At 54.9% G+C, this 13,768-nt stretch overlaps 4 protein-coding genes across 4 annotated transcripts; 2 read left to right on the top strand and 2 right to left on the bottom strand.

The window, feature by feature from the left end:
• Nucleotides 1-290: 290 nt before the first annotated feature.
• Nucleotides 291-1,034, bottom strand: HMPREF1541_04337 (nascent polypeptide-associated complex subunit beta; the record flags this gene model as incomplete). Its single annotated transcript, XM_008718683.1, has 3 exons — nucleotides 291-541; nucleotides 630-809; nucleotides 980-1,034. The coding sequence occupies 3 exons, from the start codon at nucleotides 1,032-1,034 to the stop codon at nucleotides 291-293; spliced, it is 486 nt and encodes a 161-aa protein (XP_008716905.1).
• Nucleotides 1,035-1,536: 502 nt separating this feature from the next.
• HMPREF1541_04336 (uncharacterized protein) lies at nucleotides 1,537-2,411 on the top strand (the record flags this gene model as incomplete). Its single annotated transcript, XM_008718682.1, has 4 exons — nucleotides 1,537-1,631; nucleotides 1,678-1,768; nucleotides 1,816-1,851; nucleotides 1,920-2,411. The coding sequence occupies 4 exons, from the start codon at nucleotides 1,537-1,539 to the stop codon at nucleotides 2,409-2,411; spliced, it is 714 nt and encodes a 237-aa protein (XP_008716904.1).
• A 931-nt stretch (nucleotides 2,412-3,342) lies between these two features.
• HMPREF1541_04335 (uncharacterized protein) lies at nucleotides 3,343-5,157 on the top strand (the record flags this gene model as incomplete). The annotated part of the gene is made up of 1 exon (XM_008718681.1): nucleotides 3,343-5,157. The coding sequence occupies one exon, from the start codon at nucleotides 3,343-3,345 to the stop codon at nucleotides 5,155-5,157; it is 1,815 nt and encodes a 604-aa protein (XP_008716903.1).
• A 381-nt stretch (nucleotides 5,158-5,538) lies between these two features.
• Nucleotides 5,539-13,632, bottom strand: HMPREF1541_04334 (uncharacterized protein; the record flags this gene model as incomplete). Its single annotated transcript, XM_008718680.1, has 2 exons — nucleotides 5,539-13,454; nucleotides 13,503-13,632. The coding sequence occupies 2 exons, from the start codon at nucleotides 13,630-13,632 to the stop codon at nucleotides 5,539-5,541; spliced, it is 8,046 nt and encodes a 2,681-aa protein (XP_008716902.1).
• Nucleotides 13,633-13,768: the final 136 nt, after the last annotated feature.

The following is a 13,768-nucleotide window of genomic DNA, read 5'->3' as shown; positions in this document are numbered from 1 at the left end:
AAGACAGATAACTCGTGTGAAGTCAACGACGGAGGCTTGTACAGATCCATGGTTTTTGGTGTTACCGTAGCAAGAGAAGTATTTCATGATCGGGTTCACCACTGTAGCTTTTTTTTCCCATGCCCGCTTTCTCCACTCACAGCGCATCGATGCGTGATGCTTCAAGATGCTGGAAGCTGTAAAGAGCCATCTGCGACACGAAGGGGAAATTGTTGTTTACGCACAAGCGCCATGTTCGGGGCCTCCACGCATCACAGTTCCCGGGAATCATGCTTTGCGCGGGCCTGTTTTTACTCGACCTTGCCCTCAAAGTTCTCGCCCTCGACGAGATCGGGGATCTCGTCGTCATCGTCGGCCTCGCCTTCCTTCTTGTCGCCGCCCTCCTTCTTCTGCAGGCTCTGGTAGCTCTCGGCCAGGCGGCGCAGGGACGCCAGGCTGTCGGGGCCGAGCTGGTTGAGGATGCCGGGCACGAGCTCGGTCAGCTCCTTGTCCTCGCCGTTGCCGTAGATGGCGAAGGTGTTGGAGGGGACGGAGGCGTGGACTGTATGAGTTTGTGTTCGTTAGTATGTGCGGTACTCTAATAGCTCACATAACGAAGCACGTGAGAGGTGTTGAAGGGGAAAACGCACCCTTGGGAGCAGCAAAGTGTATCACGTTGCCGTCCTCTTTGAACATGTTGACCTCCTCGATGGCCTGGATCGGCTGAACGTTGAGCTTCTTGAGGGAAGTCTGCAGCTTCTTGTCGTCGGTGCCTGATGACTTGTGCACCTTCTTGGTCTTTCTTCGGGGGGTACCCTTGCCACTATTCGCTGACTGTCAGTCTCGCTCCTTGCACTCAAATTCATCGTCGGCATAAGGGCGCTTCTCTGAGGCGAATGTCGTGGAGGTATAGTGGACTTGCTTACCCTGCGCAAAAATGTTAGCTCGCGGGTCATTCATCGTATACACCAGCCTCGGGACTTTCGAACGTTGCACATACCAATTCTGTTGTTGGCGGCCGCAGCCTGCAGCTTCTTGAGCTTCTCGGGGTCCATGATGGCGGGAGAGATGTGGGAGAGGATGAGTGAGAGTCGTGCGAGGTGGAAGAACGGCTCAAAACGCAGCTGCAGCGAGTGCGGTCAATTCAATGTCTTGGCACTGTATCCCCGCCTTTTTTTATGTGGAAGTGATGATTATGGGTGACACGGGAAATTTGGCAGCACTCCGACTCTCCCTGAATAAAGCCAGCCAGCGGTCAATTTCTCCAGTTATATACTATGAAAGCGCCATGAATTGTCGGTATACTCGGTGCATGAAATCTTGGCGTTGTGGGCGATTCAGCCTTGCCTGCGGGGCCTCAGCCTTAGCAACCTCGGAGGGGAACCCCTAGTCATCGTGATTGCCAGCAAGCCGGACCTGTGAACGACTAAATCAACACTATCCGCCACAACGTTCGCGCCTTACACATTAAGTCCCAGATCCAAAGGACTAACTTGCTGTAGCTACTCATCTAACATCTCATTGACCAAACGAGGCTCATAAAGAGCTCTATTCAAGATGGCCAATAGACATGCCTTGATTGTGCCCGCTCTGAAGAAGCATACCGCAACTGTCATAATGGCTCATGGATTGGGTGACAGCGGAGCTGGATGGTAGGTTGTTTCATTGTCATAGGTGCCTGTTGCTGATACCAGTGAGGGTGTCGTTAGCTGAAAACTGGCGCCGGCGTGGCAAGTTTGAGGAGATCAAATTCGTCTTCCCCAATGCGCCAAGCATACCAATTACAATTGTCAGTGCCTTGTTTCAAGGACATGTTGCAAGACTGACCAAACGCAGAACGCCGGCTACGTGATGCCCGGCTGGTACGACATCGTAAGCCGCCGCGACCACGTTCGCAGCCTTCCCGTACTATAATACGCTTGTACTCACTATTCAAACAGACTTCGTTCAACGACCTCAACGCTGCTCACGATGAGACTGGCATTCTGCGGTCCCGCGGCGTGTTCAACAAGCTAATCGCCGACGAGATCGAAGCAGGGATCCCGTCTAACCGTATCGTCCTCGGGGGATTTTCGCAAGGTGGCGCCATGTCGCTCTTTACCGGTCTGACCACCTCGCATAAACTTGCCGGCGTCTTTGGACTGTCTTGTTACCTACTTATGGGCAACAAGGTCAAGACTATCGCCGCCGAGGAGGCCAAGGATGTGAACAAGGACACGCCGTTCTTTATGGGCCATGGCGACGCTGACGAGGTGGTCAAGTACCAGTGGGGCCAGCAGACGGCGGATTTCTTGAAGAAGGAGTTGGGGGTACAGGTGGAATTCAAAACCTACAAGAATCTACCGCATTCAGCTGCGCTAGAAGAGATTGATGACCTAGAGGCTTTCGTCACAAAGTGTCTACCCGAAGGCCAAGGAAAGTCTGAGCTTTGACTTGAAGGTCAGCATAAATTTCAAGCACAAGATGGCTGGGTCCTCTGGCTATTCGGTGGTTTGATGCTTGCTGGGGTGGCGCTTTGGCTGCTGCAAAGCCGTACATCTGATAAGCGGCGCAAGGACGACTAAGTGGTGGTTGCATAGAGGTAGAACTGGGTATGTGCGAAGACCGATACTACCATTCGACGGGAACACAGAGCGGATCTGATGGACGCCAGTTCTACGTCAAGATTTATACTCGGAGCGGAGATGCCGTCATGTTAGATGCTACTGCAGCCATGGCATCGCGTAATTGTTGATCACGAAGACGCTGTGTGGCAGCCTATTTGATCACCTCCCTTCGATGTCGCTCGAGCAGGCTCAGCCATTAGAGGTCCTGACAACGGTGAAATACCTTGTTGAAACGGCTCGTGGGGAGCGTTGATCTATTCTCGTATGGGCATAGTGCGATACAATCCAGTTCTTGTCACTGGCTGCCGATAGATGTGGATACGGCAGGAAGCCCGTGCAAGGTCAACGTCAGCGGTTCAAAGCAGACATTCTATTTACTTTGAATCATGATTGTTTCCCCTTTCTTCTCAATGCACGAGACACGGTCGACTGCGAGCACGTGCTCTCAGTCATGGGTTCTCCATCCGCAGCGCTGGCTCTGCGCGAGGCGTGGGGCGACCGCAAGCCCCCGGACATCACACGCAAGATCACTGCCTGTGTAGCATGTAGGAAATTGAAGGTACCGGCGCTCTACCACTTCCCTACACTCAAAGCTATGGTTGACAAGCATGGAAGATCAAGTGCTATATGAACGACTCTCAGCCACCATGCAGTCGCTGCAAAAGCCGCGGGCTGCCTTGCCACGTGAACAAAAGCATCCAAATGCTTCTGGAGAATGATGCAAGGTACGCACTTCTCCTGTGGCCGCTATGGTGACATGGATCTGATTAATGGCAGCTGGAAGTCGGAGCTGGAGCAACGAGTCTCCCAGCTGGAGTCGCTGCTTGCTTCGAGCGGAAGCCAGACGGCTGGTGCTTCTCCAACGGCTGCTCCAGCCTCGTTCACCGTCATGCAACAGACCATTCCTCTGAATTTCACTCAGCCATCTCAACAGAACTCAAACTCATCTGACAGGCAAAAGTTCGAGGTCGCCTTGAACTTCACTTGTAGTCTCGGTGCTTTCCCAGCGGCCTCCATGACCGATGTCAAGCGCGCGATCACGCCGAGCGCCTCCAATTCTGCAGACCTGGTCTCGCAAGGCACATTGTCAATGTCCACAGCACAAGAGCTATTTGACTACTATCGCTCCAGTCTAGACCGATACATATACCGTATCCTACCCGAGCACGACACACTCTGTGCCGTGCGCACACGCTCCCCACTTCTAGTCGCAGCCATCTGTGCTACTGCGGCCTTCTGTCAGGGCTTGCCAGAGAGCGAGGCTTGCCTGAAAGCACTCACCGACTGTGTATCCAGAAAGCTCTTTGCCAAAGACCACACCTTCGACGACATTCGTGCCCTCTGTATCGGTGCCTTCTGGCTGAACGACGTCTCATATGCCCTCTGCTCGCTTGCTGTGCGCATGGCATCAGAAGTCAATCTCCATCGCTGCATCACCAAGATGCCGCACACAGACCCCAAATGCTACGAGCGCACTCGCCTTTACTTCTTGGTCTTCATCTGCGATCATCACTGCTCGCTACGTCACGGTCGGCCCCCCATGACACGAACGCTGCGCTCTCTGAAGAACCCGCGGGCACTGCTACAGAGCCAATACGCCGTATCACTCGATGTGCAGCTCCTCGCTGAAGTCGAGCTCTGGACACTAAGTGGTAAAGTCTTCAACAACTTTGGCGCTGATATAGGCACTCCCTTCGACGCCAGCAGAACGGTTGAGCTGGAGCGCTTCGGCGGCTATTTTGACAAGTGGCACGACGAGTGGACGCAATTGCTGTCTCTGCGCGGCGAGCTTGATGCAGTCACGGATGGTCTCTGGGATCTGCACCTCAACGCCGCAAAACTATGCCTGTACTCCCACGTCTTCAGAGGCTCGACTGGCTGGACTGCTAACTCCAACTCGTCGCCGGACACTTCAAGCACGATGAGCACCAGCGGCCCAGCTACACAAGCCACGGATGCCGCGCTGGGTTATCTCCACAGCTTGACATCGTGGCGTGACCCCCAATGTCTCCCATCGTACTTCAGCACCATGGCAGCATTCGCGTCTGTCTTCCTTCTCCGGGCTTGCTCCCGCGGCACGGCCACCGAACAACCAGCTCAGCCCAACTTGACCCTGGACAAAATACTCAGTACCCTTCACTCGCTGTCCAAAAGCCTGCACCAAACATTGGACATATCCCACGCCACCCACCCTCTACTCGCCGTCGCCAACGGCCTCGATGTCGCGGTCGGCGGGCGCCTGCCCACCTCCCAAGCACCAGCACCTGTCCCCGCCACATCATCCGACCAAGCCCAAAGCAGCAGTCACCGCAAGATATACGCACCCCTGGTGCCCGCCCCCAGCCTCGATGTCGCGCCCAATCTCGACTCTGACCTGACCGCGCTGGGCGACCAGCTTCTCGGCTCAAACTTCCCGCTCGATATGGACATGGGCTGGATGACCTTGCCCATGGCGCACGACATGGGAGCCGCCGCGGCGGGAGAGCGAGGGGCAGGGTGCTCCGACGGGATATGTCCCGAATTCGACGCAATGGGTTGTGGCTTGTGGGACGTTGGTGCTGCGGTGGGTTGAATCATTGAACGATGGGGCCTGGCCTGCGTGAAGGAGAAAGACGGGAGAGGGTGGTTCCTAAAAAGGTGCGGGCGCACCGAGACAAGGGCCGGGAGGGGTGGCCTCGTTGGGATCGCACACCGCTGTCAGGCTGCAAAGGAAGAAGAATGCGGCAACTGAATGAGATACAAGAGAGGAAGGAACCTTTCGGGTCATTCTTCATCGATTCTTCTTTTCACGTGAAATTTCTATGCAATCCGCACTTTTTGAGCTTTCCCATCTAACGATCATGCCTCTTCGACTTCCGCGCCATGTCTACTACCGCCCTCTCACGAAGACACGCTCCTTGAACAAATCTCAACATCTATTCTCCATCCCTCTTCAACTTGACTCTTGACATTTTCACTCCTCAAACCCCCCCTCCCCCAAATCCACCCTCCCCACACTCCACACCTCCCTCTCATCCTCGACCTCATCACCACTCAGGCCCAGTCCGCCCGCCCCACCCTCGGCCTCCCTCCTCTCCCTCGCCTGCGCCCCCAACCTCAGCGCCACGCGCTTGAAATAATCCCCCATGGCACGCTGCCCGCCCACCGGCATCCCCTTGCCCGGCCCCTCCTTCATGAAGGCGTCAAACACGGCCCCTTCCTCGTCCACGACGTTGAAGAGCGCGAGGAACGCCGCCTCCGCCGCAAGCTTGATGGGGATGACGGCGTCGCGCACGCTTGCGAACACCGCCGGCGCCAGCTGGCCGAGGAATTGCTGCAGAGCGGCGTGGTGGTGTCGGGCAACCGTGCGCGTGACCACGAGGGCCAGGCGGCGCGTGTCGATATCGCCTGGTGGCTGGATGGCGGCTGCCAATGCCGACATGAGTGGGGCAATGTCCTCTTCGTCCTCGCTTTTCTCGAGCGTGCCAGGTATCAGCAGGTACTTGCCGGCGGCAAGAACGGCGTTCTGAGCTATGAAATGGCCCTTCGGACTCGAGAGCGCATTGGTGATCGTGCTCCGGGTTTCGTCGGCGTAGCTGTCCAGGAGCGAGGCTGGCGCGTCGAGCAGGCAGGCGTTGAGGGCAAGGATTGATGCCGGCGTCGCGGCAGGCTGCAGCAGGACGCGTGCGCGGATGAGTGCGCCGGCCTTCTCAGCTGGGAGGACTTTGATCATGCCGCCGAGCAGGCGCGCGTAGGTTTCCATTGTGCTGTCGCCGGTTGACGAGGTGGTGTCGGGCTGGTTCTGGTCCATCAGCGCCAGGATAGCTTCGCGAGAGGTGTCACTCATAGCGCCGCCGACCTTGCTGACGACTTCTTGAAGGGCCTTGAGCATGGCGCTGCGGACACCTGCGTCAGGAGTCTTTGCACCCGTCACGAGTTCTGCGATCAGGGGATCAACGCGTGGGGTCAATGTGATGAGCGTGCTCAGGGCCTTGGTGGCACGCTGGCGCAGTAGCGCGCTGGAAGGATCCGCGATGGATTTAGTAAATGTGCGCTGCAGTTGAGGCAGGAAGGGCCGTAGGAACGTAGGGATCTTCTCTAGCAATTGGTTGAGAGTGAAGAGGATGGCACATTTGACTTCGAGGGAGCGCTCGCCAACAACTCGAATCAGAGGACCGGTAATCTGCGTCACGAAGGGTTTGAGGGAATCGGCGCTGCTGCGGTCAATGATGTCTGAGATACCCATCGCAGCTTGAACACGTTGGTCCTGGGTGCCGTTCATGAGGCCTTGCAGGAAGATCTGCAGCACAGGTAGCATGCCTTTGGGAAGAGCAAAGCCAGGAAGCATGGAGCCCGCAGTACCAGCTTGTTGCAGGGTTTGACGCGTAGACCCAACGAGTGCTTCCATCTCCTCCTTACGGATGTGGGATTGTAGCTGGCTCAGAGCTGACCAGGCGGACTGCACCACATCTTTGTCTCGGTCGCCGAAGGAGATGAGCAGCACACGGATGAGATCTTGATTGTAGCGCGAGTAGTCGACTTCTGAAGCGGCAAAGAAGTTTGCCAGGTGTTTGGCGGCGACTGCTCTCTTACGATGATCATCGTGTTTGACCATGGTGAGCATGACGCTCATAGCGGTATTAAGCCCATCATACTCGTCCACAGACGTCAAAACAGCATCAAAGGCACTATCAAGCTCCACTTTCAGCTCGTCGTCCTTACAGCCGACGATGTTGTCGGCCAGGTTGTTGAGGATTGCTGGTAAGCGTCTGGTCATGCTTGATCCTCCAACCTTGGCCAGTGAAGCGAGGGCTCTGGCATTGAAACTGGTGATTGGGTTCACGAGCAAAGTCGGTACCAGGTTGGGAAGGATGACGTTTGCCCTTGTTGTCTCAGTGAGCAACGTGAGCAGAGCAGATAAGGCATTGTCCGCCTCGTCATCACTGCGCAAGAGACTGAGTAGATGGGGAAGGACCTGGTCAACGGCACGCTTGCCGAAGGTCTGCTGCAGAGCGTCGAAAGATCCAGCAGCAGCTTCACGGACATCATCATCGGAGTCAACAAGCGCAACCCGCACGATAGAGATGAGCTGTTTTTCGTTGTCCTCGAGCGAATCAGGAGATGCGGCGTTGACGATCTCGCGTAGGGCAATGCAGATGCCTTGTCGCTGGTCAGCATCGGTGGATGTCTGCAAACCTTCTTCAAGCGATGGCAGGAGGGATGTGAAGACACCCTCGCCAGCTTTCCGGATGACTTCGCCCAACGCGTTGCCAGCAATGACTTTGTGCTCCATGTTAGACGATGCCAGCCGACCAATGATCATCTGGATCAGTGTAGGCACAATTTCGCGCAAAGTCTTGGGAGTCGCCACCAGAGCCTTCCAAACATTGATGGCCGCTGATCGGACCAGACCAGAAGTGTCGCAGCGGCAAATGTAAATGGAAGACAAGACCTTGTTCCGGCGCTCTTCTCCCAGCACATCGAGAAGCGACTGTCCAGCTTGAGCTGCCGACTCCATAGCATCCTCATCACCATCATCCTGGGCAGAAGTGCCTGTCAGACTGAACAGCAAGTCGCCAACAAGCTCGACAGAGCTCAGACGAATGCGGTGGCTGTCATCCGCCAGGCCACGTTGCAGCTCGGGCAATAGCAGGTCAATAGCTTTGGTCGCAAAGTTCTTCACCAGCAAGCGACCAGCGCGCAGGGAAGTTTCGCGGATAGCTTCAACTTCATCTGCTAGACCACTGAGAACAGAAGGAATGATTTGGCCCAGATAGTTCGCGAAGCTATTGCCAAAGCAAGCCGGTAAGAAGATGAACAAGGTCATGAAGCCTTCGCGCACAGTCGCACGAGCGCTCGAGACATTCTGCAGGATGGATGGCAGAGTCTCTTCCAGACGAGTTGTACCAAGCCCAGCAAGGACTTCACTGAGAGCCTGAGCAGAGCCGAGTCGGTCTCCAGCGCCAGTTTCTGTCCGCAGTGAAGACATCAGGCTTGGAATGAGATCGGGGAAGGCATCCTCTCCAAGCTTCTCGACAAGGCTGCCCAAAGCCTTTGATGCAGTAGCACGGGTTGCTGGAACGGGGTCGACAGTTGCCTGCCGAAGGCCATTGACAAGAATAGGCAGATGAACCACAATGTCTCTCTTTTCGGTGAGATGTGCCAGACTGCCGATGATTTGTGCAGCCTTGCGCTTTGTCGATGATCTATCGCTCAGGCCACGTTCCAAGATGCGTACAACCAAGGCCAGGGATGGCGCGTCGAGGTAGTGAATGAAGTTGACCTTGATGAGATTGTCAAGAGCTTCCTCTGTGTACTTCGTCGGATCGCTGAGAGCCTTGAGCAGAACATTGACCAGACTCTTGACTTCGGGATTCGTGATGACTTCGCCAAATCTCTGCAGACTATTGTTCGCCGCTGAACGAACTTCCTTGTGGCTGTCTGTGAGAACCGCCGTGAGAGGTGGGATGATATCAGGCAGACTCGTTGCCAGTTGTTGAGGGTCAAGATAAGCCATAGCGCCCAGAAGGTCGCAAGCACCCTTCTTGCTTCGCCATTGTGTTTCGTCCAAACCTTCAAGTAGCTGCGGCAGGACTTTGCGAACACCGAAGGAACTGAGGCTAGCGAAGCAAGTCTTCGCCGTGTCCAAGCATGCTTCCCGAACGCCGGCATTTGGGTCACCAAAGCATCCCAGTAGCTGAGGGAGAATTTCAACAACGTAAGGTTCAAACATACGCCCAAGTAGCAGCGACATGAGCTCGTAGGCGAAAAGAGCTCCCTGGCGATGCTCGGCACTTTTCTTGTTCTCGCTTGCGCTTCTGAGAGAGGACATGACACGGTATTGTCGAAGGGCTGCAACGCCTTTTCCTTTGATGATACCAGCCAAGCCATACGCAGCACCTCGTCTGGCCGCGTACTTCTTGTGCTCGAACAGCTGCTCGAGGAGTGCGGTGATATTGGAGGAGACATCGACAGACTTGGGTCGCACCAAGGGCGGAAGACACTGAGCGACAGCATATTGTACCGATTCGGAGGGTGTACTAAGGGTGTCAATGAGCTTGGAAACAACAGTCTCTGTCCTCTTGTCGCTCTCCGGCAAATGCTGCGCAACTGATCCGTAGAGAACGATCACAGCTTCATTGTTCCAATCAAATTCCTGTGTCCCTTTGTCAGGCTGCTGCAGAATACCCTCGAACAGCTTCATTAGTGGCTCAAGGCTGTCTTTACCGCGAGTGGCCACGATAACTTTACCGGCCTCAACCATTTCCGCGCGCACCGCAGAATGGCGATCCGCGAGGGGCCCTTGATTGACGAAGAAGTCCAGGATGGGCACAATCATCGACTGGTCGTAAACCGTGGACAGCTCCCGGAAGGCAAGCGCCAAACCGCTTCGTCGCTCCCATTGATCAACCAGGTCGCCCTTCTGAATAATGCCGTACTTGTTGGCTTTTGGCGCAAGAGGTTTCGCCTCTTCGGCATAGGCAACCTTCAGCTGGTCCACAACGACAGGCGTCTGACTGTTTAGCACCAATAAAGCCTGCGCCAGCGCTTTTGCGGTAGCAGTACGAGTTGACCTCGCCGGACTGTAAAGGAATGCAGGTAACACCTTTACAAGCTCTTCACTCATAGAGAAGCTGCTTTCTTCCCAGATGCTTAAGGCAGTCTCGGCATTCTCATCCTCCTCATCTTGACATGCGATCCAGATGTTGACGGAGGGTGCCGTGTTCGTGAGATCAAGCTCGCTTTCAATGGCTTGCAACACAGCAGCTCGAACAGCGGACTGAGGAGCAGTTGTCGATGCTAGAAGAATATCCAGCTCTGACTCACCGATGGTTTCTGAAATAGCTTTGCACATTTCTGTGAGGCAATCCTTCATCAGACGATGATGCTGCGGATAGTGCTGCATAGCCGAGATCAGGTGTTTGATGATGTCCTCTCTTGAGACGTTACGATCATCGCACGAGCTCATTTGGAATGACAAGAACTCCATGGCGAGAAGTACTTGAGCATCGGCATCTTCGCTCGAAAGCTCGCCAACGCCGCCCTGGTCTAGAACAGCAAATACAAGGGGAAGCATATACGCCATGGAAGCGGTGTCAAATGGGCGCTGCTCTGCCGCAAATCGTAGGCGGTATAGCACTCGGGTAACAAGGTCGCCCAGCGGCTCAGAGACGAAGTGCTCGGGCACAGCAGCATTTCGCAGAGAGCGAAGGGTGGCTATACCGATAAAAGGCCGCATGGTGCCTACGCGGTCACTCACCTTTGAGGAGCAAGCTATGAAAGCTGAGAACAACTCGTCGTCAACGACAAGGTCTCCTCCTGCTGACAACGCCGCCATGAGCGACAAAACAGCGGTCGACATCCACTGGCTAGGATCGGTGGGAGGTCCTCGGGCGAGGCTCAAGATATACTGCGACCCTCTCCGTAAACGCGCGGACACTTCGCGCACCCTCTGACGCACAGCTGTTTCGTGTTTCAGTTGCGCATCAACCTTGGCTTGCTGGTCGGGAGTCAGCTTCTTGGGCTGCGGGCCTTTCTTCTGAGCTAGCTTGGTACGCATTTCCTCTTCCCACTTCATGATATCGTAGTCTTTGACATTTTTGTTCTCAACATATCCGTTCGGCTTCTGCGCAAGCACATCGACAAATACTTGACCTTCAGGCGCACGAGCGATAGTGGCTTCCGTTGGCCCAATGTCATCCAGCTGACGAGGATCAAGGTCTTCGGCAATAAATCTTGCCAGGATTGGTGTAATGGTGTCAGGAGCGACAAAGGCCAAAGATGCTGCCGCGTTACCGGCAGCAACCTCGAACGGATTCAAAGGGGCGAGTTTTGTCAGATCAAACTTGGCAGAAATTTGCTGCAGCAAAGCAGTGTGCTCTTTACTTGCAAGCTCTCCAGGGTCGATGCCCATGGATAAACATGAGGCAATCCACTCTGTGTGCGCAATGAGCTCCGGCCGCAGTAGCGTCACGGAATCAACGGCTTGCTTCTCGAGGACCGAGGCAGGAATTGTTCGGTCTGATCGGGCAGTAGCCGCTTTAGCTGGCATGATATGGTTGAGGGCGTGGTGCAGCTTGATGTCTCCCAGAGGTCGTGGGCTTTGTTGTGGTCCCTGGTTATACGATTCCTGCAGCAAATCCCAGACTCCACTGATGATACTCCGCCCGATTGGACCAGGCAGGTCTAGGTAGGTCTGTGACAGAACATTTCCAGCTTCACGACGAACGTTTTGGTCGACTTCTGAAGACAGAACAATGTGGAGGATAGCTCGCGCCCATAACCTAGAGTTGGCTTCACTCGCATCTCCCAAGCCCACGCATACACCCCTTAATGCTCGGAGTGCCCAAAGCTGGTCTTCAGCATTGCTCAGCTTCGAATACACCCTGGAGTTGAGCAGAAAGGACGGTGTGGGTGTGTTGAGAAGCTGGCCGAAAATCTGGCTTTGCGATAGATCCTGAGCCTTTGCAACTTCCAATCCCAGTAGAGCGGGCAGTGCATAGGCCGCAGCAACAATGCCGGTCTGAGTAGCAGGTAGCGGATTTGCCAATATTTCTTCGTATATCTTTTTCAGGGTTCCAAGGGCAGTTGATACGAAATCTCGAGAAGGGCCTTCAGCAGGAATTTGGCTGAGCGAGAGCAGCGCAGATGCAAAGCAAAGATGCCAGCACTTGCGGAAGACCGGTCGCTTGTCACTACAGTTCTTGAGTAGAGCGTCAGAAGTCGCCTTGCTCAGGTCGCCAGACTGCACTACTGCAGGCAGGTGCAACGCCATTGCACTCAGTTCCTTTCTCAATGATACCTCGTTCACCTCCTTGGCAGCGGCTGGTAGGAGGCTTTCGACAATGGTTTTGGAGGCATTTGGCTCTGGAGAGATTGCAAGCAACGCATCTGAAATGAGCCCTCGGAGCTCGTGGTTAGCGACCTTAGCAGCTTTGAGTGCAGAAGTAAGGTCTGCAGCAATCTGGGCAGAAGCAGTATCATCCACCCCGCGTGCCAAAAACGCTGCCAGCGTTTTGCCGGCTCCATCGCGAATGTTAGCGTTCGTGGAAGCCATAGACGAGAGGAGAGGCTTGATAAGTTTCGACTGAACCAGGGCGCTGATGTCTACATGCTTCTCCAGACACTCGGCCAGGGCAACTAGTGGACCTTGAAGCACCACCTCGGCGGAGCGTAGAATGCTCTTTTCGATCGCCGGCATCAGCATTTCGCTCATTTCCTTGTACCCAACGAAACCAGAGAAGAAGTCGCGCATACCATATGCTTGGTGTCTGGCAATAGCAGTCTTAGAGTTGAGGACATGCTTGACGTAGAAGTCTAGAACATGGCTGGACAGATGACCAAGTTGTTCTTTGCGCTCCGGGATGCGAAAGCTCACCCCTGCCACCACTCCCAGGTATTGGGCGTTCTTTGCGCTCGTTGAAGAGCCCGACGTGAGCTCATTGACGACTGCAGGTAGTGCCTTGCTTCCCAGGTCGGTTCGGAGCACAGCGCGTAGTCCACGTCTCGCAGCGACTAGGGAGCTGTGCTGCACACTATTCCTCACATTGTCGTTTTCGGTCTTGTCAAGACAAGCGGCCGCGGCAGCACAGAGTTTCGGAAGAAATGTATCCACCCATGCTGGATTCTTTGCCAGCTCTTCTTGCGCTAGACAACACCATTCGAGGAGGACAAATGCGTTGCTCGGGGCGACGACCGGTTTCTGGGACTCTCGAACCAGAAACGTCACGAAAGCTTTGCAGCAGCTACCGCCGATCGAAGGGTTGCGGAGGTAGGCTCGAAGGACATTCTCGACAGCCTTGCGTGAGAGACGATCCTTGTACAAAGGATATGTCTCGAGGACATGTGGTAACAGGGTTAGGAGGTAATTTTCACTGCTTTCTTCCTCACCTATAGCATGTCAACCTGGGGCCACCCCTATTATAAGAGTAGAGTTACCTGGAGTGCTCTCGACATTGTGGAGGATTCGTTTGAGGATATCTGTACGCAGCCGAGTCGAGCCGCTGCGCAAACCTTTGACCTGGGTATCAATATCGCCCAAATCCTGGGTGTCCCGGTCCTCTTCCATTGCTGCTGCCAGCGGGAGACATGCGACAGGGTATAGGGGAGTGACAACTTTTGCTGCATCGAATTGCAAAAGTTCGGAGAGGGTGCGGTTGGCGGCGTGACGCTGCCAAGGCCAAATATATTTTCGGGGAATCACC

This window comes from Cyphellophora europaea, assembly GCF_000365145.1.
Source record: "Cyphellophora europaea CBS 101466 unplaced genomic scaffold supercont1.4, whole genome shotgun sequence".
In the NCBI taxonomy this organism is placed as follows: domain Eukaryota; kingdom Fungi; phylum Ascomycota; class Eurotiomycetes; order Chaetothyriales; family Cyphellophoraceae; genus Cyphellophora; species Cyphellophora europaea.
Note: the sequence above shows the minus strand (reverse complement) of the source record. Positions and strands in the feature narration are given on the sequence as shown.